Source organism: Metopolophium dirhodum, chromosome 7, assembly GCF_019925205.1.
Source record: "Metopolophium dirhodum isolate CAU chromosome 7, ASM1992520v1, whole genome shotgun sequence".
NCBI classification, from domain to species: domain Eukaryota; kingdom Metazoa; phylum Arthropoda; class Insecta; order Hemiptera; family Aphididae; genus Metopolophium; species Metopolophium dirhodum.
Window position 1 is genome coordinate 8,467,403 of NC_083566.1, and position 25,646 is coordinate 8,493,048.

The 25,646-nt window shown below is 27.2% G+C and overlaps 2 protein-coding genes across 3 annotated transcripts; one reads left to right on the plus strand and one right to left on the minus strand.

Moving 5' to 3' along the window:
• Nucleotides 1-206: 206 nt before the first annotated feature.
• LOC132949633 (uncharacterized) lies at nucleotides 207-7,353 on the minus strand. Of its 2 annotated transcripts, none has more exons than XM_061020614.1 (5): nucleotides 7,042-7,353; nucleotides 5,298-6,216; nucleotides 3,598-3,739; nucleotides 2,055-2,291; nucleotides 207-855 (listed from the first exon to the last, which is right to left on the minus strand). In XM_061020614.1, the coding sequence occupies exons 1-5, from the start codon at nucleotides 7,072-7,074 to the stop codon at nucleotides 795-797; spliced, it is 1,392 nt and encodes a 463-aa protein (XP_060876597.1). In that variant the 5' UTR covers nucleotides 7,075-7,353; the 3' UTR covers nucleotides 207-794. The 2 variants fall into 2 exon arrangements, with proteins under 2 accessions (XP_060876597.1, XP_060876598.1); XM_061020615.1 differs by having other exon boundaries at nucleotides 2,026-2,291.
• Nucleotides 7,354-14,861: 7,508 nt separating this feature from the next.
• LOC132948511 (kinesin-like protein KIF20A) lies at nucleotides 14,862-25,187 on the plus strand. The gene is made up of 25 exons (XM_061019013.1): nucleotides 14,862-15,102; nucleotides 16,569-16,798; nucleotides 16,888-16,961; nucleotides 17,018-17,172; nucleotides 17,245-17,441; nucleotides 17,509-17,785; nucleotides 18,398-18,581; nucleotides 18,648-18,776; nucleotides 18,843-19,132; nucleotides 19,206-19,264; nucleotides 19,325-19,434; nucleotides 19,507-19,618; nucleotides 19,677-19,802; nucleotides 19,870-19,932; nucleotides 20,001-20,111; nucleotides 21,187-21,282; nucleotides 21,583-21,732; nucleotides 21,790-21,817; nucleotides 21,911-21,971; nucleotides 22,040-22,157; nucleotides 22,241-22,282; nucleotides 22,349-22,413; nucleotides 24,000-24,022; nucleotides 24,611-24,732; nucleotides 24,796-25,187. The coding sequence occupies exons 2-25, from the start codon at nucleotides 16,592-16,594 to the stop codon at nucleotides 24,868-24,870; spliced, it is 2,874 nt and encodes a 957-aa protein (XP_060874996.1). The 5' UTR covers nucleotides 14,862-15,102; nucleotides 16,569-16,591; the 3' UTR covers nucleotides 24,871-25,187.
• Nucleotides 25,188-25,646: the final 459 nt, after the last annotated feature.

Genomic DNA, 25,646 nt, shown 5'->3' on the forward strand with positions numbered 1-25,646 from the left:
GGTAGTAGAGGTAAGGCAAACGCTACCATTATTATTATTATTATTATCATCATCATCATCATCATCACAATGCAGTCTAGGTACCTTTATATATATATAATATAATGTTTAATGTTCATGGATGGCGTACAACTTTATATAATATATATATTATAAATTATAATAAAGTAATACGCGAATGTAAGTTTAATATGTAATAACAGGCATGCGTAGGTATGACATATTGAAATAGAATTTAAGTGTCTCCGCGGTGGTGCTTATTGCTTATAAATATGTTGATCAGCGGGCGTAATTGCGTACCTATATACTTATGGTCGCTTATATTATGCGTCGTATTGCATTTTTGTTTATTTAAAAAAAAATTGTCTATTACTTTGCCTTATGTGCCTCCTCGGACGATTAAACAAATTATATATCATATTTATAGAGCCTACGACGGCATAGGACGATTTAACAATGGTATAATACACGTATCAACCCGAATGCAACATCCGCATAATCTATATAATAATAATATTATGTTCACGGCGAAGTTCTTCGACGTTTTCTTTTCACCCCGTACAGCAGGCTCTAAACCTAGCTATAATACATAAATATATTATTATTACCGCGTATAATAGTATAAATAAGCCTATAAGACAACGACGCAAGTCGGTATGTCGAAGCTAATATTATATAATATGTATGTAGGAACTTCGTAGTCGGCTATATGACTGCGATGGCATGTAACGATATCAATATAATATTATATAGGTAGGTATGTGATACGTTAAGTGTATGCGAATTGCATACGTCTATCCGAATAACAGGAGTTCGTTTTTTCTCAGTCTATATTCAGTCGGTGTTAACATTCCTCTGAAACACACACCGATAACAAAGTTCATTAAACACTATCGCTGAGATGCTATGATAATATATATGTAGGTATATAGGTAAAATGAGCAAGTAGGCCTGTAATTGGCACTCCCCCTAATATCTACCATATAATATGACCTGCGGCTGCGCGCACATTAAAAAATTAAAAAAAAAACACGGTCATTATATATAATAGGTAGATAACATTACAATATTAACTCTGTTATGTGTGTGTGAATAAACATTTTCTGTCATGCGAAGATTGAATGAAGCCATAAATGAATTTGCAATGGCTAACGGGAGAATCAATTTAACACTGTTTAGTACTAATTAATATAATAAAATAGTGCCTATATTAATTTTCTAGAAAAATGATCATAAAGTTGTTAAGTTTTTCGTTAAACAATTATAGGGCTGAAGTGGCCTGTTGATTTATAATTCCATGTGTGATATGTGTGATATTATGTGCACTTCTTGTGGTACATGCTGCCTGGATCTATAGACTATAGGCACAACTAAGGTAACATTATTAGAGTAATTCATTGGGCAAAATATAAAGATTTCCGCTTCCTTTAAACAACCGATATTACTAATAAGCCGTATGTTAACATACATTAATTTTTCTATTGTTTAAGCAAAATTATTAAGAATGCTTTGTTCATAAATTGTATTGGCAAGGTGACTTTATATGCATAAAATAATAATATAATTATATAGATTACAGATTTGAAAACCAATTTTGATGCATACCTATACTATTGTTTTAATCCTATGTTTTACTCTTTGCGTGGCCGAAAAGAATTTTTCATAAGTAGCAGATGGATACTACAGACATAATATTATATTATAGTGATGACTGATAGTAACTGCTTCAAACAATTTGTATAAATTGGAATGAATATAATCATTAGGTAATAACGTTTTTAATTATTCTAAGTTACGACCAGCGGGTTTAACATTATTTTCACAAATAATCTCTGCTATATATTTTTACGGATTGATTAAAAACACGATACCGAAAGTTTGAGAGTGCTAAATGTTAAGCACACCCAAACACCCTCCCTCACCCTATAGATGCGTGTACTCATAGCTGTGGAGTTTAAATCGTATTAGACAGCACAGCCACGAGTGATTTATACTACATTATACTATATATATATTATAATATACTTTCGAATAATATTCGGCACAAACCGAACCTCAATACGGTATCAAAAGTGACGGACACTCCTTTGGCCGTCATTTTCTTGAAAAGAGCCCAACATTCTTTCTCTTTGTCGGACTTGAGCATCGGCTGGCCGTCGAGTACGTCGCAGCGGACGTCGATCTGTGCGATTTCTTTGTCCCGCAGTGTTTCGTCATCGTCACCGTCGTCGCCACCGCGTTTGGAAATTACTACTTCTTTTACAACCGGCCCGTCGTCTTCATCGTCATCCCTGAAATGAAACGGTAACCTCGTATTTTAATATTACTACTTCAAAAGATCAATATTGCAGACGCAAAAGAGACGTACACGACATGATCGATTTTCATCTTTCGTCTGTCACTTTGGTATAGCGATGATAAAATACCTATATATAATATTATACAACAATACAAAACGAGGAGTACAACCGAAACACTACCAACATTTCGACGGGTTGATTTCGACAAGGCAAAATATTCGCGTGATATATATATTATATGGTTGTATGTAATTTTACCATCACATTCGGCATATTTTTTTTCAGTTTATATGTTATTAGGTACCTAAAGATACATCGATAGTATGTACATATATACTAAGTATATAGTTTGTCGTGTTTACACGCAGTAAAATTATTGCGGAAACTCGGATAATTTTCAATAAATTGAAATGATGGATGTATAGCATGCCGACCATACAATATGTAAGGTTTCATAATGTAGGTCATGTCGTTAAAGAAATATATGCGATTTTAACTATTACAAAATAAAGATATCTTCATAGTCCATGTGTTATACTCGATATAATAGCTGCGTATCATCTATACAATTCTAAAACGTGTAGTACCTATAATATCATTAAAAGGTAAACATGCACGTTATGACATTAAGCACACATATTATCTTATGATTTATACACATATATCATGAAAATTATTTTCTACAAATACAATTTGCATTATAACATTATCCAATTATTTTTTATACCCTTAGACTCAACATTATATACATTAGACGGAACAGCTATTACCAAACAAAAAAAAAACGATTGTTTATGTAAATAAATAATATTACGTTAAATGCAGTATTGTCTATTGAATATAATACAACTCAAATATGTATTATTAAAATGTTAGACAAGTTGAATGCCTTATAAAATATAACCCACAGCTCTTTGTTGTATATTTAGTTATCTACAGACTAGGCAAAACGATTAAGTTTCAAAAAAATCTCGATTTATATTAGATTATTAAATAATTACATTTTAATTATTATATAATATTATATCAAATCAATATTAGCAAAACAATATCGAACGTTACAGTTAGGAAGAGGTTCAGATATTTTTGTATCAATCTACAGTTGATACAAATTTTGTTTTTTAAATTTAAATTGATAATTTAAATGTTTCCCGGAAATAATAATCATATTTTTACGAATAAACTCTCATTTTAAGCACCTATATTACATTTTATAGAATGCATTATACAAATATGAAATACGTAATAAGTATTTACACTAAGTCAAATCTATATGAATAGAAATATTTTTTTATACCTTGTTATCTCTACTGTTCTTGATTTAATCAACGATTTTCCAACACGGTTGTTGAGAAGTTTTGGTTTTCCAATCGATGTCATTGCACTATCAAATGATTTTTGATGATAACGCATACTGTTATTAAATTGAGGAAATGTAACTATAAAACAATAAAATATCATTATTATAAAACGATTAATGATTGTTTCCGATTTACGAATTTCTGTTAAATTGTATCTATTTACAATGTAGTTTATTACTAACGCAGTTTCGACTAATTTTATTAAATGCATGAAAAAATAATTCTTTTATAACTATTACCTAAGTAGCTTAAAAAGTTTTAGCATAACGTGTAAACATGAGCACAAAAACTTTATTTTTATTTTGCAGTTGATAACGTCATTAACAACAAGTAGATACAAAGTTCAATCAATTATACTTAAGGGCACGTTACAGTGACATTCGTTGTCTCCCGTCTCCGTCTTACAAGTGCGTACATAGCAAATTTTACGCTCGGCAGATCATATTTATCTCTGTTAGTTTAAAAACTAGAGTGAATTCACATCTTATAAAATTTAAAGGCATGACTATTATCTCAACAATGACTTTTTAATCATTCATTTTTAGTTTTCTAGTTATGAGTATCTTAAGATGTACACTAAATTTTAAATTTTAAAATACTCATAACTTGTTTAAAATTAAAATATAATAAAAAAACCTATGTCATTGCCTAGATAATAATCTTACCTTTACATTTTATAAGAGATCAATTCACTCTAATTTTTAAAATAACGGAGATAAACGTGATCTGCTGAGCGTAAAATTTGGTGTGTTACGCACTTGTAATACGGAGACAACCAATGTCACTGTAATGTCCCCTTAAATACAATTTCATTTGAATTCGTATCAATAAATTAAAAATAGTCCACCTGGAATATTTTGGACAGTACCTAAACTATACTAAGAAATTGGAAAGAATTATTTTCTAAGCCAAACAATTGAACAGTTTTCAAAAGTAACGACATTCAATTTCATTAAATTGAACTAAGATGGCTATTTCAGATAAAAAAATAAAATCTTAGTGACCTTACAAAAAGATTATAATCTCTTATTTAATTTATTGGCAGGAATGTTTATGTATACTTACATACTTGGTCGGTATATAAGTTCCCAGGTGTACCTATTTTTATTAAATTAATGTATGCCTATAGGCTATAATAGTATGATACGAACCAGCTAGCAAAAACTGATTTTCTTAATAAATGTTCTTGATTTTATTGTTAACCTAAATATTATACTTATTATCATAGAAAAAATATGAATTGTTATTAAATTATTATTTGTCATTTATATAGGTAATATATTTAATAGGATACTGGATATCACTATATTATTTATGAATGTATGATTAATTAATTTCATGTTAATTTCTTTTTTATTTATAGATTTTTTTGATTATTAATTGATTACATTTTTAAACATCCTATATATTTTTCTTAATTTACGTAAAAGAATAAATTAGGCTACTTAATACTTATTCAGTTTGAAAATTATAGTAAGTATAATTATAACAGTTTGTAATTCGAAGAGAGAAATCAGCGAAAATATCGCACTTTTTTACATTTCTACCAATTTAACCTAACTCGATGATAATCGAATGGTATTTTTATTACTTATTGAAATTATCAGTTAATTAATTAAAACAATAATTTATTTACCGGTTTTTGTGGAGACGTCATCGGGTATTGGTGATTCCTCTACATCACTTCCAACTGGACTTAAAAGTGACATCATCGTTACCACTTCTACATTTTGATTCTTTTTGCCAAACTTTTGACCATTCGGCAGACGACTATCCACATCAATGCTTTTATGGAAAGCTTTACTCCTACAAGATTTCAGCTTCCTGGTCGGGAATCTATGAACATCTTGAGATTTTCTCCGTGAATTTGCCGAAAAAAGTCCTTGTGTAGGGTTCACGCTTTGTTGTCTCGACGAAGGCGCCGACATTGCTCTGGTAAAAGTTTGTCTTTCATTCTGTTGTTGTTTCGCAGACTTGTAAAACCTAACTCTTCTGGCGGCAGCCGAAAGAGGTTTTTCCTCCTCGCTAGAGTCTTCTGGTGAATTTTCACCTTCACCCGCATGGTTCTGAAGTTGTACTTCCAACGCGGTTCGACTAGGGTCTCTTTCCTCTTCTTGTATTGAAGACTCCTGTGCATGATCTATAGATTCCATCAAAGGATCTTCGATAACATTTCTAGCCAAATAAATATTAATACACGATTTAGACTGTTCCCGATCGATCCACGCCTGTTTTATTCTTTGTGCAAACTGTTCTTTAGATTCGTGTAAGACTTCCGGTTTTAAACATACTTTGGTCGGATTTGCTGTGGGTCTTGATTTTTTTTCATTTTTTAAAAGCCTATTAATAGAACGGGATATTACTTCTGTATTGCAATTATTATCTGTTTCAGTTTTATTGAAATTAGAGTCTTTTTGCAACCAGGCTTTTTTTGACAGTTTTTTTTTATCATCTTGACTATCTGCGCGGTTGTTTGACAATGTTTTGGACTTTTGACTATCTGTACAGTATTTATTAAGTACGTCTTTAGACATGCCAAACAATTTTAAATTTACCTAAAATGTGTAATTTACATATTGTTAGCTATAACATAATATATTATACACATGAATTCCTACGTAACCAAACAAGCCCAAGAACACTCGAAACATGAATTTAAATTTTTTGTTACAAACTTATCATGCTATAATTTTAATTACAAACTCGATCGTAACACATTTGAAAAAATAATTAAAATAAGGATAAGACGATTCAAAAGTAACAATAACAAAAATAAAATATAAGTTAAGAGATTAATATTAAGAAATTCTACTTTAAAATGTTGGCTTTAGTAAGTAATTAAATTTGAGGTCCATTGACACAATATTATAATAATTGTTCCGTTTTATAAAATAATTTTTATTCATGCCATTTACTACACATTATTAATAACCAAATTAAAATTATACCTAACATAAAAATGTTTTTGTTTATGGAAAAAATGAGAATAATCAATATAAACTATAATATTCACTATTATTTTATATATATATTATGTATGTCTAATGTCTATACTCTGTATATTATATATTATTATATATGTATACGCAAATTGTATTTATTTTAAAAAAATATTTCATAATAATTTATAATATACAATTTGTAAATCATTTTTAAAAAGTAGCCTAGTAACTAATGCACACTATAGAATAAACAATATATATATATATATATTTATATTTATCATAGACACCTGCAGAACTAAGCAAAATTACAAAAATGATATGACGTATGACACGTGATATGGTGAAAATATTGTATTATATTATAATTATTTTAGTATATGATTAATTTAAATTATTTAGTTAATTTAATATTTATTTATTTGGGTAGGTACTTACATATTTTAAGAATGATGCTTTGGACGCGTACATTCGACTCCGGCAGTGACACAAACACTTCTAAGCGTATTTGATTTGTCTTTTACATGAACTTCTCATAATTTATTGATCTTGAGAAAATATTGTTTTCACCGTATTTTCATGCGTTTTTGCCGGTATAATGACTTTGTTTATAATACGTCACCAAGACGACAAACCATCGACCAACTATATTTAGTAGCTTAAATGTTCATGCATACTTTTTTACTCTTCTTAACACATTTGAAGTGTCGTTATAATTAATTGTTTTTAGAATAAAATTGTAATACGTAATTTCGACGTTTGTCTAATGTTAATGAACTTTTCAACACTTTATAGTAAATAATTAATTTTAAAACTTTGTAGTTTTATTTTAATCGTTTGATGGACTAACTTTTACTTTGATCATTAATTATAAATTATAATTAACAAACTAGTTGCTTGTGTACTTACCGATTTTATTTCAGTATACACATAAGTAATTATTAATTAATTTAATGATTTTTAATTTAAATGAATCTAAGTTAATTTAAATTCACCGACGTCATACATAAAAACACACAACCATTATGAATAATAAAAATGATCCGTAATACTTACCTATTTTTCACGACTCTTTTCTGTACTCTACAGCAGCGTTTCCCAAATTTTTCCTCCGCTGGACCCCTTAGAATCCGGCACGTGGAAGTAATCCAACCGGCCCGTGACCATTTTATGTAATTAGAAATTTCTAAAGGTATTAAAACAAAAATAAAAATATATAAATAAGTAATATTAATTAGGAATTAATAACTATTTTGTCACTGAATATACCAATAATTTGTGAACAGTTCCTCTATTACCATATACAGTGATACAATTTGCTTAAAAGAATACCATGATATAAATATATTATAATCTCAATCCTCTGAATTTGCATGATTTATTTGTATTTCTTAAGCTGAAATTAAATAAATAAATAAAAATGTAATATAAATTAAGCATTTTTTACAATATTAGTTTTCTTTAAATACAACATTTACATATTATATATACTTCAAAAATAGTTTGAATTTTTATTTGACAATATTATATTAGATATTAATTAAATGTAATTAAATTAAATTAATGTACAATTATACGAAATACTTGTACAGTTGTATAGTTTATACTAGGATAATAAAAGTGAATGGGTTTTCATATAGTGTAGGTAGGTTCTACACAAATGAAGACCTGGGAGCAACAACAAAACATCTCCAACTAATACATTTTTTCTGTCCGTATAAATAGTACATATATAGCCAGTGACAATTGACAAAATCAAATTTGTATGATCTCAAAACCAGGAAATAAAACTTGGAGATATCTAATTATTTATAATATAATATATATACATATAGTGCACCGTGTACACTCGTAATAAATTAAATACTTTTAGTGCAGCAACAAGTCATCTCCATTCTTTATTTGTATATAGCAATCGGATTTTACTGGTTGCTGCAACAAACAACAAAGTTTTTAATAACATGTATCAAAAACATTGATATTTCAAAAAATTCTAAAAAAGAATTTATTTGACTGTATGATTTTTTTATATTTTTAAGTGAATATGGGGTGTGGGGCTACTTTTCATGTAATGTCAGGTGCCCCCCCCCCAATATTTTAGCCAAAGTTGCGCCAATGCGAACGATGTTGACCGTCGTACCATTTCACCACACAGCTGTGTTTTGCGCAGTCGCGCAACGGGAAGTATTCGTCATCCAACGGTACGCGTTTGAGTCGCTGACGTTTTCCCTGCAGGCTACAAGTGGTAGTAGAAATCGAGCCGATGGTTTTGAGTGAACTTTTAAGTAGACGTTGCATTAATGTATTAAATGATACCGGGTTTAATATTGTGAGTTTAACGGCTAACCTTTGATGGTTATGCTGTAAAATATTAGTATGAAAAAGAGCTTGTGCTATAAATTATTTCCAAAGCCTGAACAACTATTAACTTATTTTAATGTTAATAATTGTAAAGTAAATATTATTTTAGATCTTTTGCATATGACCAAGATTCAAGTTAGTACAAAACGCTTTAGGTGAAAAAAAATGTATTAATTTAAATGGTGAAATTGTAGATTTGAATTATATATATTGAACAATCTTTAATACTCCAAGAATATGAGCATACACATTTAGAAAATACATTTAAAAAAACAAGTTTTTCATTTCAGAAAAAAAATGTAAGTGAAATTAGCTACCTAACTTTTATCCTGTTCAGTTGCTAATTCATTGGAACAGTGTGATACATTTAAAATTAAGAGATGCATTTGATATACTTAATTCTCGTTACGTCACATACAAAGAAGCTGTTAATAATCAAAACTAAACATAAAATATTTTCTTCTATACAAAATTTTTTTCTCAAAGAGCTACAGGACTCTTAGAATTTTTAGGATATTTATGCTTAATTAAATTTAATGGACCACTAAGGGCCCGTATTACAATAGCTAAACTAAGGTTAAACCACCGAATCCTGCCGGTAAAATCAGTGGGTTAAGCGTAACCGAGGTTTAAACTATGATTATAAAACGGGCCCACAATCTTGTTTAAGGGACCATTAGCTCACTATTGATTCATTTATATGTTTTGTGCAACTCGGCATTAGTGTATTTATACTATCTTTATTAGTATATGCTCTATTACACTATCACACACACAAAACTACAAAAGTCGTAGAGTAACGAGCCACAAACTGGGCGCCACTTTGTCGTATATTAATAGATAATTTTTAAATTTATTTATTATACAGGATACAACAGCTCAGTCCACTACTCACTAGTTATTTGTTAATTTAGTTTACAGTAAGTATATGCTGTATATAATATCTATGGTTAGTGCTTAGTACCTACTTACTGTCTTACTACTTAATGATATAGTGCATAAGCGTGCGCAGACATTTCTGTCAAGGTACAGTCAGGGCCCAGTGTTAAAAATAAAAGTTTTAAATACCTATATAAAATTATAAGACATTACTTGTATAGTTCAATAATGGAACATATTCACTTTAGTTTCCACGTGTTTTTCTGGTTTTTTTTTGTTTTTGAAACATATTTTAACGAGCATTTACGATAGGTAAGAACGATAGTGCAAAAAAAAATGTGCAGGAATCATTATTGTGTAAGTTATATCGTTCCGAAGTTGGCCGTTTTCTGTTTTTACGCATGCACACAATGTTAAGGTTTACCGCCACGCACTGGCGTCTTTAACGAATTTTGATTTTTTTTTTCTAAGATTTTATGTATTTTAACGAGTTAAGAACAGCACATAATAATATTATAGTATATGCTAATAAAGTATGACAAATCGACAGTAGTCATTAAGTGCTTACTACGCCTACCAAGTCCGATCCAGTGACATAAATTCGTCATTTTTGTGGGGAGAAGGTTTAAAACAATTCCCCTCCCCCCGCCACCATACAAAAAAACTTTATATCATATAAACCTCTTAGTCCAACTATTGTGATCTGTAGTAAGTAGACACATGCATGCATTAAAATAAATAATTACATACCTACTATTTAATAAGGTTTTAAAATATACTTTTTTCTACTTTTTAATCTATCATGAAATAATCTGCGTATAGACGTTATAAATTCTCAAAATTGCAAACTTCAAAGGTTATAACTTATAACCATAGAACTAAATCCGACCGACAAATTCTGATTCCACCATTGTACTTAACTCGTTGAAATATACTTATAGGTTCCCGAAAAAAAATCCCAAAAATCGAGCTTAACTGCATTATTTCAATATATTTGTGCAATATTTCAATAGTGATTAGTGTTTATTACCAAGTAATATCATCTTAGTTACCACAGGGAATTTGGGTTTTTATTTGTTGTTTCTCAAATATACTATATCAGTAGGTATAATAGTACCTATAAATAATAATATTTATAAAATTAAATAAGTAGGTACATAAACATAGTTTGCCAGTTTAAAAAAAAGTCATAGGGGGATACGACACCCAAACTCCACACCCCCGTAATTACACCACTGGACCACTGGTCCGATCACCAGATTATTATGAATATCGAACGAAAATACCTAATTATATCTTATTGTATAATAATATAATATATATAGAATATACTAAATATACTAATATACAGTATATATAAAAATATATAAAAAATACCTATTACCTATAGGTATCGTATAATTTGTAATTAGATGTTCACAATATTTTTTAAAATACAAAATTTGTAGGTATGTATTTTAATTACATAATAATACAGAAAAAGGTTTAAAAATTTAAAATTTAAAAAATCATGAGCAAAAGATATAATTTTTTGACACTTTGGGGCATTTGTCTCTTTCGCGCTCCCCTAAATCCGCCACTGGGTACAGAGGCCTTGGTAGTCATACATAACACATTAACACACACACATATTACGTATATATTCATATTCACTCCTAAGTTATAAAAACTAATTTGGATGGGGTAACTTCATTTAAATACATTTACCGTAAAACCGTAGTAAAAAAAGTAATTTATAAACAAAAATAAAATAATATACAACCATGATAATTATTATTTGAATATTTTTGGACTGATAAAGTTCACAGAGTACTTAAGTGCCTACCACGACTACCCCGTGCGCAGGCTTATTATAGTGTGATACTTAAAAATTAAAGTAAGCATATCGTACCAAACTATCAACTGAAGTCATTAAATATAATTCAATATACCTATGTATTTCTTTTCATTAATTTTGAAACCAGACTATATTTTGTACTTAAAAATGGATTTTAGGCACGCACTGAATCATTATATCCTAACTCCAAACTGCGATTTCAAAAATACTCTTAAACGCCATTACACATTAATTTGGCAGTTTTGAATTTAGATTATAGGGGTGCTATTAGACGTCTACTAAACAGTATTTTTTTGACATTATCAAACAATAACAGTTCATATTAGGTAGGTACACTTTGAAAATAAAATCTGGCAGTACCCATGTTTACAATAATAACGAAGAGGTACCTAAAAGTGTAATACTTTGTAATTTACCTACATAAAGGTAATAATTTTTAATCAAATATAGTTGTACAAATTGAAATGTCGAATGTATAGTGGAACAAGTTTTGAGTGTTCATGTTAACAAATCGAGGCGTAGCGAATTGAACATTTTCCAGAGGCAAGTTACAAATATCCCAAGTATTAATGCATAATAATGTATTAATATAATATAACTAATTATATTTCAGATCACTATATTGATTAGGTACCTAGAGTACCTATATCATATTACATTTACTAGATGACTCTATTAAAAAAAAATCTCAGAAGCAATTGCCTTTGAAATTACCGTTCACCACGCCACTGTCAACTAACATGTAGTATACGTCATCATACTAGCTATTATATATTCATAATATAGTAAGTCAGTAAGATATTATTGTTTAGGTATCTTATAATATATAATATATTATATTTCTTCTGTCCACGGCTGCACCGATTTTGATGAAATGTTTTGTGTGTGTTTGAGTGGGTTCCTAGATGGCTTAGATTTACAATTGGACACAAACTGTCCAACCCGGAGAGGTGCTCCCACAAGGATTTTGAGATTTGCGATGGAAATCAAAAATTTTGTTGGTATATAAATGGTTTCTATTGGTTAATAAATAACAGCTTACAGATTATCTATAATAGGAGAAATTGTTAGTAGAAATTAGCATTTTTTGTTTTTCTAAATGATTGCCATTGGTGATTGATTACATATTATTTTACTATTATAATTTAAAGAAATACGGAATAGCCGCAAGCCTGGGCATAAAAGAGTTAAAAAGTTAAAGTTAAGTTAATTTTAACTTTTTAACTTAACTTTTTTAAATTTAATTTTCATTAACTTAATTTTTAACTCAACTTATTTTAATTGATATAAGCTTAATAAATAACGAGTTAATTTAATCAAATTCAAGTTAAGTTAATTTATAAATATTTAAACAATAAATATAATAAAAAATAAAAATTATTGTAGATGATGTATATTAAGTATATTACATAACCATTTACTAGAATAGGAAATTATAAATATAGTTTAATTTATTTATTGTTCCATTAACCAGAATTCTTCAAGAAAAATAACTTAATTATACCTTTAGAAATAGCCATTTAGGTGTATCGTGTATATTAAGATATACCATACCATACTGTGGCATACGGGCATATTGTAATAATAATAACAAGAATAATAATTAATAAATACTAATAAGTAATAACTAATAAGTAATATCACAAATGTACATTTATCAAGAACATAATATTATTAAATATTTTCGCCATAAATAAGTTATTTTTTAATTAAAATCAATTAGATTACTATGCTCATATATTGGCCATTTCTTGTGTTCAATAATATTTATGATTTTTATTATTTTAAACCATATCAATGGGTATTTATAAAGATATTAAAAAAAAAAAAAATAATAAAACTTAACTTAGGTAAGTTATTTGTAAGTTAATTGGGTAAGTTAATTGAAAATGTTCATATAATTTTAACTTAACTTACCTAGTAAAAAAAAAAATTAGGTTAACTTTAAACTTTTTCAAATTTAACTTAACTCAGTTAAAAATTATCATTAACTTGCCCAGGTTTTGAAATATATTAATAAAAAATATAAATCATTGGCACGAGCAACGTCGGGTGGGACAGCAAGTTGCTAGTATATGTATATATGTATATTCATATTTTGTAATCTGACAATCAAATTATTATTAATACCTACCAACTGTGTAAGCTGTTTTAAGTAAATGTTGAATACAATGACTAAAAATATAAGCCAATAATAGTTTTTTTTAATTTAATTGTCAACAAGGTATTAGATATTTGTTTTGCAAAAGAGTCTTATTGGTTACTTGTCACCAGGTCCTGGTACTTGGCAGTAAGACATTTGTCACCTGGTAGTAGGACATTTTATATAACTCATAAGGGTTTTAAAAGGAACCGTGTTCATGATTAAAAGATGTATTTTCATTACAACGTTAGTACTGAAAACTAATTAATATAATTTTACGCTAATAAATGAATTGTTTTTTATATTTATTTAGTAAAGGTCATAACTTATGACCTAACTAAACAATAACTTAATGTAATCTCTGGTCAGGTGACACTACTGAGGGTCTTCCTATTCGAATATTTTATAATGTTATATAAACTTTGTCATCATACTTACTGATTATTGTAAAATAGATTGTAAATATATTTTTCTAAAAAAAAAAAAAAAAAAAAGCAAGTTATAAAAAAAAAAAAAAATATTTATTTAGTAAGTATCACGATTTAAGGTATATCTTAAATCGTGGTAAGTATACTAAGTAGTAAGTACTAATATTATAGTTTGATAAGGTCTATGCCATATGGTGACAATAGCATAGATAATATTCTTATATTGTCTATGGACAATAGACTTTAGTATTTTACTATGAAATAAAATTAAATCATCTAATACAAACTAAAAATTCAAGTTGGTAAGTCAAAAATCCCTAAAATTAATTAATAATTATTATCTCAAATTGTCAAAAGTACCGCGCAGTCGATAGTGGTTCATGCTTGAATGCTTCACGCATAGAATATTCTATGCTTCACGTAATCACGTCTTCACTTGCTATTTTTTTTATCTTGTGCGTTTTACACACTGTAATTTTACATTACCGTGAGGGTGGTCACACTTGATCGGTTTGGATAATCTCATTGGCTATCGGCCATGACGTCCGTGTTACACACTGTTTACCGCGATCTGAATCTAATGGATTTTCGTGTTCCGTAATCCCTATTACCGTGCACCACTGCACCACTGCACTCCTTGAATGACCGTTAAATTTTTCGATGCGAATTTCGGGCTAACAGTTACAACTGAGCTACTCTGCCGTTTACCATTGAGATATTGACTATTGTGTATTTGTGTACTAAAGTATTGAATTGTGTTTCATGTTTGGTGCATACAGTTGTAGTTCTTGTGTTAACTTTCTAGTACTTACATTTAATCATTGTGTGTTTGTCTAATAAATTGTTTTTCCGTAAGTATCTGCTAAATTGTATATGGTAATAATATGCCTACCTATTGTTATAATATTATAGTACCCATGTTAACCTATTACTATAATTTGCTTAACCTATTAATTCTAGTTCGGTTGAATAATATTATGAAAAACAGTTATATTGTAAAAAAATCTATGTAAGAGTTTCTTGTACCTAAAATAACAAGTACAAATAAGAACAATAAAACTGATACCATAATATTGTGATAAAATATAAATGATTTTTATAAACCTAATATTATCGGGTGCATTTTTTTAAACTGTATAGCGGTTTTGATTCTAAAGATTTTTGCATTTAGCATAAATTATTAAATCTTATCACACTGTCAGTACATTACTGCAGTAGCAAACTCTAAAATGCAGTTGTCGATTTTGAGTTACACAATATGTATTATTCTTTTCTTATGGTAAAAATTATGTTTATTTTATCCAATCTATCTGTAAAATTGGATATCATAGTTTAACTAAATTATACAGTATAGCAATAATAGATACTGGATAGACTGTCTCTACCTATATTTTGAGTTATTACAGTGACATTCCACTATGCGCATAAAAATAATTATTATTTATTGTTGTACCTATTAGTGTTATATTTATTTTTAATTAGTGTAGGAAATACCATGAATTCACAATAATATATCTAAATTAAATAAATATTGTTATTAAAAGGAAGACATTTTTAAATATTACCATATTGGCTGATATGGAAGTATGATATTATGATACTTAGCAAAGATTTTATAGACCTTCATTTCTGTATAATAATAATGAAATACATTTGAACAAGAGGAAATAATATTAATTTTTGATACTGTCGCCTAAATGTGAAAAAATATAAAAACTGATATTAGCTAATGTAACGCCCTTCCGGAATACTAAACCATTGATGTACGTAGCTATGATAAATATAATCAATCTTATCCTGAACAAAAAATACAGAAAAAAGTATAATTTTACAATATGCAACCAAAGATGTTGGAATCAAAAATTAATATCAAATTTTGTTTTTAAATCGGTTTTATCATTTTATTGTCAGGCCACTTTTTTAAAATAGTAAATATAAATATTGTTTATACCACCAACAACCGTCGGTCCGTTGTGAACTATAATATACAGCCAGTTCCAATTAACACTACTATAATATACAGTTTTGATCGGCGACCGTCATGCACAATCGAGTGCGAGAGTGGGAGAAATTAGGCTCGGGACAGCTGTTGGCGCATTCTAAGTTTTAATCCAGGCCAATAAGACACAGAATAAAATAGGAGAGCTAAAGTATACCCTGCTCCCCCCCCCCCCTAAATGGTGCCGCCCCTGATTAAAACATTTTAAAATTTTATTCATGTATACCTACAATTTAAAATTTGTAATACTTAATTAAATTCTAATAAAATCTGAATTGGTAAATATTTATAAAAACACTTCAATTATCATGTTTCTAGATTGAAGTATTTTGAGAGAGATAATGAATGATTCAAAAGATCATCATTCAACTGGTTCTTATGTCGAACCAAGAGTTCCGAGTATAACCGGTTTTGGACAAAGAAAAATCAATGGCAAACCTAAGAAAGTACTGGATTATTCTTTAGAAAAATGTAATGACCATTCTGGAATTCCAAAAATTGATGTTTGCTTACGCTTAAAACCACGAATAAATAGTGTTCCTACTGGGGTAAGTTAATTAAAAATGATACCTAATTATTTATAAGTAGGTAGTAGGTATTAATGCATTTTATGCTTTAATAAATTATTTTATTCTAGGTTGATACTTTAACAATATTGAGTGATAATATTGTTGCTTGCAACAATGGAAATACAAGAGATGATGTTACAGAGTAAGATTTTTTTTGATTGTTTCTGATTGTTTTCTAAAAAATAAATTTGTGTTTAGGTATACATTTTCTAGTGTATTTGGTCCAAATGTTGATCAAAAGAAATTTTTTGATACTTGGGTATACGATAAAGTATTAAGATTTTTGAATGGAAATAATGAATTGTTATTTGCATATGGCACGACAAATGCAGGAAAAACATATACAATTCATGGTAGTTAATATAAACTTCAATTTGTATATTATTTTTTTAAATACTATTCAATATATTTTATATTATTCTTAGGAAATATAAATGATCCTGGTATGATTCCTAGAACTTTACTACTTGTCTTCAATTCATTAAATGAAAAGTTAATGTCAAAATGTAAGTACAAACCTGATAAAGTTATTGCAGCCCATATTTTGGATGAAAAGTTAATGGAATCTGAAGAGGATATTAGAAATAATATTTTAAATAATTGGTCTAATGAGAAAACCCAAGTAATTATTATAAAATGTATTAATGTATTATTTATTTTAATTTTTTCTAATTTCTTAAATATTTAAGGATGATTTTAAGTCTTGTGTGTCTCAAGTGGATGAATGTCAAACTATACATGGAATGGATCAACTTACTAATCATAGTATTGTAAAAATGTTTGATTATTTGAAAAATGATGGAGTAGCGTCATTGGATCATGGCAATGTCTCCTACACTGTTTGGGTTTCATATTCTGAAATTTACAACGAATCCATCTATGATTTATTGATAACTTACTCAGCTAACCAAAAACGAACACCTCTCAAACTGTCACTTGACCAAAATAAGAATGTATACGTGAAAAGTAAGTTTGATCACATTGATCAATAAATTACTCTTTGAATTTGAAAATATTATTCATTATTCGGATTTTTTAACGATATCAATATTTCGATTTGATATCGATATCTCAAACTTTTTTTCAGAAATTTAGTTATCATTAATCGATGTACAGCAAGCTAAACTGATTTTAATGCCAAAGCTTTTGAATAATTTATATTCAAAAATATATTGTTGAAGAAGCCTATTCACTATTATTATTTTCTGTTTTTTAATTTTTAATTATAATTGTTTCATTACTCATAATTTTAAAATGTATGCTTGTTTTCTACAATTATACTAACTACCTACGTAGTATGTTAACAATCACAATAAAATTCATTTTTTCCATAATTTATATTATCAATTTAAAAAAATCTATTAATATTATTTTTAATTTATTACAATTGTTGTTCAGGTTCTAAATTTTAAATCCGAATTTGTACTTAATGAATTCAAAATAAAAAAAGTAGATTGTGTACCAACTGAAAATTATGCATTTGTAAAAATTTTAATCTATTAAAATCAGCTCTCAAATGTACTTGAATGAATAATTATTATTTTAATAATTTACTTATATAATTTAACATTTTTTTAGATCTTACTCATGTATTTGTTCAGTCTGCCGAAGAAGCATATAAAGTAATGTCTTTTGGAAGAACAAATTTAAGAATTGCCAGCAACAATTTAAATAAATCTTCAAGTCGTTCGCATTGCATTTTCACATTAAAATTAATGAGAGTAGAAAACATTGAAGATCCTAAAACAGCTGTCATTAGCAGGTTTAATTTTGTTTATAATTTATACGGGCTATATAATTTCTAATAATTTTAACTTTTGGTTTTCAGTATTTCATTTTGTGATTTGGCAGGTTCTGAACGACTTAAAAAAACTATGAACATTGGTGATCGTCTTACAGAATCTAAAAATATTAATACTTCATTATTAGTTTTAAACAAATGTTTCTCCGTGTTACGGTATATAGATAATTAATAAGATAAATATATTTTTAAAATTTTATTTGAATAATATCATACTTTTAGTGAAAATCAAAAAAAAGGAGAAAATCATTTGGTCCCCTATAGAGAGTCCAAATTAACTCAGATGTTTCAAACTGCTTTAACTGGAAATAATAGAACTGGTATATCAATGGCAGTTAATGTAGATATGTCTCCAAATCTATTAGAAGAAACTAAGCAAGTGTTATTCATGTCTGCTATAGTCCGTGCCATTAATAAAACAAAATCAAAACCTATTTCAAAACCAAGGCCAAGTTTTGCTGTATGGGCTGCAAATAACCGAAAAAGCATAAAACAGGCAACCTCCAAACAAAGTATATTTATATTTTTATTATGAAATGTTTTTTACTTAGCATATTAATACTAATATTTGTTTCTGGCTATTAGGTCCAATAATTGAAGATGAGCATAGCATAAATAACTCAAAATGTGAACAAAAATCAGTGGTAATTTTAAATTTCAGTAAATTTTACTGTAAATATTTAAATATATTACTTTTATTTTAGATTTCTAATGAAGAGTTTGAAGCAAGATTTAAAGAAAAAGAAGCAATACTCCGAAAAGAATTACTCCAACAGTTCCATACAATTTTAAATAACAATAATACATTCCACACGTAAGTCCCTCGTTCATTTTTAAATATTATAAGAAAAAAATGCGTTTTTTAATATATTTTGTTTCTTTTTAGTAAACAAAAAGAAACTATGATAAAAAACAAAACAGAAATGTATGAAAACAAAATTAAACGATTAAAAGCATATTATTGTGAAGAAATTCGAGAGAGAGATGAAAAATTAGCAGTAAGTTGTCAAGTTTATTATTCAATTCACCCACGTTATATCATATTATTAATTTCAGCTTCATTCTAATCCCAACCTCACAAATACTTATGAAAACAATAAAAATAAGAGTGAAATGGAAAATTATGAATTCAGAATTGGAGAACTTGAAATTCAAAAAGAAGAGTTACTTGCAGAAATTAATGTAAAGTGTACAACCTTAAATTAAATTTAAATGATTATTTTTGTAATCCATGTTTCGACTTTAATAGGTCTTGAAAAATGTACATGATTTGAGGAAAGAAGATATTGATGTTAAGAACCGTGAAATTGAAGTAATAATTTTGTAAAAATATAGTTTATATATTTATTAATTATTGCAAATATTGTATATTTAATTTAGAACTACAAAGTCATGTTGGAAGAGGCAAATACTGAATATGAACAAATGGACGCAGACTTAAACGAGATGAATAATAAATTTGATGTATTATATCAAGAAATAGAAGATAAGGTATAATATTTACTTTATTATTTTCTATACATACATATGAAAAATGAAAGTTGTTTTTGGAAACAAACTATGGTATAACCTAACCTCTGTGGTTTAAACAATTTTTTTAAATCTTATTAGAGAGCTATAGTCGGTTTGTTAAATTGCTGGTGTGTTCTAATTAAAAAGCTGTTTTCCTGATTAAACAAAATAACCTAAAAACGTATATGTATTAAAGATTTAAGTTTATGTATTTGGGTGGAAATCCAAAACATGCTACTGACAAAATCAACTTAGATATTTATTCTTAATGAATAAACATGATTAAATCGATTAGCGTTTCCAGAATAGATCAAAACGTACAATTTCCTGGTCAAAATAACTGTTTGAAATTAAATAAAAATATTAAACATTTGAATTGTTTTAAATATAAATAATTTTTTAAAAAAACTTCAAAATGATTTGTTTATTTATAAATGTTATGATTCATAAAATCGCCCCTCCTGAAAAATCAATATTTTGGGGATGCCCAATGGTACATTTTGTACCACCCCTCAATTAACAATTGGATAACATAAATTATAATAATTCATAAGAAATTTGTGAAACTTATATTCAAGTTTATTTTAACTGCTGCTTAAACTGCACTTTTACATGCTAAACAGCTGTCCAGTTTATTGAGGTTTTACTGTACTAATTTTGGGGAAGATTTTTAACATCTTATTATATACTTGTGACCTGTCGCATAGCTTGATACTTTGCAGCTAACATTTTAGATTATATGTATACAACTAATTTTTTTTCAAGATTATACCAACAAAATTATTTTAAGAAACAAATTTGAGCTGTCAGGCATACTATAATATACAAATTAGTAGATATTTTAAACAATTCCGTAGTTTATATTATAGTCATATAAAACAAATACTTAAAAATTAAACCGAACAATAATAGGTCCAAAAGAATGTAAATCTAATTTATAGGTATTTTGGGTTAGTTATAATAAATATAAAACAACGTTCAAACTATATATTCATACTCTCCATGTTGTACTTAATATAAATATATATTTTTATAAGTAACTATTATTTTATAGAATTTAGAAATCGAACGACTAACTGGTTCATTAGAGGCAAAAGACAATTATATTACAGAAATGGAACTTCTCCAAGAAGAACGTACAACTGAAATGGTAAGGATATATTTATTTTATATAGTTGTTGAAATACTGAATATTTTAATATACACAATCACAATAGCTTGTTTTGATACAAAAAAGTATATTAGTAGGTACCTACTTAGCATTAATTAAATAGTTTTTAAATAATACATTTTACAGATTATTTAAACACTTTGTTAATGTTACTACTTGTTATTACAATGAAAAAAATGTATAAGTTAAGTTATGGTGATGTTAACTTACTATTCAAGATAATTAAAATAAATTATTTATGCAACCATATATGAAATTTAAACTTAAAAATATTTTTAGGCAGAACAAAAAATTTTAAAATATATGGATGAAAAAATAGAAATAATTGTTGGCTTAGAAAATACAATATCAAAACTAAAAACAAAAAATAAAAAATATAATGAAGAGAAGTCTAATATGGCAAAGCAATATCAAACTTTGAAACAGATGGTAATTTAGATCTTATTTTACTTGTATTAGTGATTAATTTATATTTTTTAATTTTAGTTAAAGGCCACAGAACAGTCAAATACAGGTAATACAAACGAATCTCATCAGTTTTTAAAGTTAACAGATTAATATTATATTACACACTATTTATATACAATTTGAATTATTTTATGTACAGATAAAGAATCAAAGATTGCAAAACTCCTAGAAGGAGTTCAAAAATTAGAATATGAACTGAAGTAATAACAAAATTTACCAATGAAATACTGATTTACTTTTGTTCTAATAACATTTACTTCAATTATAGGGATACTGAAAATAAATTTAATGAACTTCAGACCACATTTGATAGTTTAAAAGCGTCAAGTGTGAAACCACCAACTAAAAGTATAGGTGTAGTAACAAATTTAAGCAACACTCAATTAGTAAGTCAATATTGTGAACTGACGTCAACTTGAATTTATTGTTTATTAATTATATATTATTTTTATTTATATATTTATAATAGCCTTTACAAATGGTTAATATATTAGAAGAGAAAGAAAATTTGGTAAGATAATTTTTATTTATATAAGTCATATATAAAACACGATATACTTTATTTATTTTTGTTTAGCTTTCAAAATCAGATCGTAAACCTGAAAGAAGATGTAAAAATAAAACTCCATTAACAAATATCAAGTAAGCTACAATAATTGTAACATTAATAAGAATTTATTTATTTCTCCTTTATATAAACATTTATATTTTATGATGTATTATGTATAACCTGTCTTTAAAGCAGTAGTGCCATTTAGACAGCACAAGGTCTAAATTTTGAATTCAAGATCCAATATTATTATTATTTGGCCTAAAAAAAAAACTGAAATGACACCACTATTTAAAAGTATAAATTAATGTTATACAAATTTTGTTTGATTCATCATACTAAAATCTTTCTTTTTTTAATTATATTACTACGTTTGATTAGTAACTTGTAAATTAAATCTTAAATATTGCACTGTTATAAAGAAAACATGTTGAAAATGTTATTTTCAAAAAATATCTCTTGTCCTATAGGTAACTTCACAAGTTGTTACCATCTAGTAATATATAAATTATCGTAATATTGGTTTTTCGGCAAATCTATTACATCACTTATAACTAAAGCGCGGATTTTTAGGTTCTTAAAAGCTTAAAATATGATGCTAATTTGCTCTAAAAAATCCCCTAAAATAATCTCAAAATATTCCTTAAACTTGTAAATATGCAGATAATATGATTTTTTTTTTCTTAAATAGTTAAATAAAAACAATGAATAACTTGTATACACCAGTATCGGACCCAGAGGGGGAGCAAAGGGGCATTTGCCCCCCCCCCAAATCACCGTGTTTCCCTTTGTTTTGCACTATGTTTAGCCAATTTTTTTACTTTTGTCCACCCGCCCCAAAAAAAAATGAGCCCTGGATCCATCACTGGTATGCACCATTTTTTGGTAAAAGATAAATTATTATATTTATTATAAAATCATTCTCATCACGTCGTCAGTTGTCATATACGATAATGTATGGTACAATTATGGACTAAGAGTAACGTTGTATGACCAACATTATCACTTTAATCACAACCAAGTTGATAATTCAATAATTTTTCATTTTTAACATTCTTAAATCAAATTATTTTTTTTTTCTAGAAAAATCTAAACTCGAGAAATTAATAAAATATGCTTTTTTATATTCTAAAATATGACAAATAGGCTAAATGTTCTATAATGTCTAAAATATGCAAAGTAAATTTTTTCCTACGAACTCTATGATGGATAAATCGTCCACATATTTCATCCTCATAAAGCTGCATAAAGCCAATAAAAATATGTAAAAACCTAAAGATCCGCGCTCTACTAATAACAATATAAACCTATATACAGCTATCCAGGAAGGGATAATGTCATAAGAACATATTTGATAAATTTTGCAAATTTAAGAAAAAAATTATAGAATTTTTAAGGTATATTTTGCCTATTTTAAGTGCATTTTATTGGACGTGATCAGTTTTTTTGTATAAGCATATTTTAATTTTCCAATGTTTGTTGATTATTAGACATCAGTATTCAATTTTATTCTTTAGTTTTAATCTCTATATACAAAATTGTCCACCCATATTTGGAGGACAACATCTATATTATGACCATACCACATGTTAACAAATAAATTGTAGGGTCTAGTAGTTTATACTAAATTATATTCTCCATTAATTATTTAAAAGTTTTGTTTTTTTTTTTGTTTCAGGAAAACAAAAAAATTGAAAATCGGTAATTACAGATAATATTAAGGATAATCTATATATGGTAGTCCATTGTCTATTAATAAGTATAGGAAATGTAAATTATTGTATACCACTAAAGTGATATATAAATAATGTTAATTTGCTCTACTACTGTAGGTTTTTTTTCATCCTACAAACATACAATACATCGCATGTGTAATATTAGTAAATTTACCTATTATTAGATTCAAATTCAAAATCTATGTGTATTTATAAGTTGGTTTTTATGGAAAAATTCAATTATTTTTAGTGAATTTTGAGAATGTAAAGTAATAAAATTAAAAAAATGCTGAAAACTTAAAAGTATCTACATACATAAATGTTATAATAATACTACAATAGGTCAATGAACTGACAATACATAATTTATTCTACTGAGTGTAAATTTTTTGTAAGGAAAAAACATGACGTGTTGATGGTGTTTGGCATAACTTAATGAATTATAGACAGGAAACAAAACTTAGGCTTAAACAAAAAAATTTTCCCATTTTTAAACAAAAGTATTTTACTTGTGATTTTATATTAACACTTATTTTTTATTTTTAAACTTATTAACTATTCATATTTTTAACAGAAACTCCAGATAGCTGTGACAGAAAGATAGATGAAGCCATAGCTAACATTCCAATTAGTACACGGAAACGCAAGTTGTTTGATAATAAACCTCCGTTAATTGACAGTAGTAACATACCTTCTGTAAGAACATAACATTTTTAAATTTTAAGAAAGTTTGATTAAAATAACTTTATTTGTAAACAGGATAATTCCTTGAATTCAGTTCTTTCTCCAGTTCGGGCGCTACATCAAATATCAAAACTGCGTGTAAAACAATAATATTTTCGTCTCAGAATTATAAATGTATATATAATTTCAACTTATTCCATAATTATTTTTAATTGTATAATGATATATCATAATTTATTTTTTAAATTATTTAAATCATAAATTTATAAATAATAGAAATTTTTTTTTTTTGACATTTTTATAACATTTACATTTTTATACAACAACATATAATTAATTTTATCTAATTTATGCGATCTAAATATGCAAGTGTTTGTATATGATTATCTTAAATGTGTTTATTCCTGTATCTGATATCCTTGTAAATATTAGATTGAATATAATTAATTTGCATTTTCTACACTATGCTTACTGTTTTGTTTTTTTTAATCTTATATACTTAAAAGTTTAAATAATTAATTTTCAAGACATGAAATGTTAATATTTTACCTGTTCAGCAATGCTATTGATTTAATTTTTATTAGTTTCAATAAATTGTGAAAGTTAAGCATATCAAATTATTTTATATATAAAAAATAAATAATTGGCGAATGTGGATGTTTAATCAGGATTCATTAAAATAATATTCCCCAATACGTAAGCTAAATAAGCTACACAAAAATCTATATTGGATTAGTCTGAATAAGGATATTATGTTAACATTGCCTAGTTGTGAAGTAAATTAATACAATAGCACAAAAAATAATCTTTGAGTTTCTAACTGTTATACTCGTATATGGTGACTGATAGATTCAAAGCTGGAAATTTAAAATCTGTATTGTATGTATCTTAAAGACAGTGTGTTCTAAATGTAATGATACTACTAA

Bases quoted from the DNA above. Each gene is read 5' to 3' on its own strand.
- LOC132949633 (XM_061020614.1), bottom strand. From the start codon at position 7,074: ATGTACGCGTCCAAAGCATCATTCTTAAAATAT. The intron at 3,740-5,297 runs GTAAATAAATTA...ATTGTTTTATAG, and splicing joins TGACGTCTCCACAAAAACCG to TTACATTTCCTCAATTTAAT. The intron at 856-2,054 runs GTTCGGTTTGTG...TGTGTGTTTCAG, and splicing joins ACTTTTGATACCGTATTGAG to AGGAATGTTAACACCGACTG.
- LOC132948511 (XM_061019013.1), top strand. From the start codon at position 16,592: ATGAATGATTCAAAAGATCATCATTCAACTGGTTCTTATGTCGAACCA. The intron at 17,786-18,397 runs GTAAGTTTGATC...ACATTTTTTTAG, and splicing joins TAAGAATGTATACGTGAAAA to ATCTTACTCATGTATTTGTT. The intron at 19,435-19,506 runs GTAAGTCCCTCG...GTTTCTTTTTAG, and splicing joins AACAATAATACATTCCACAC to TAAACAAAAAGAAACTATGA.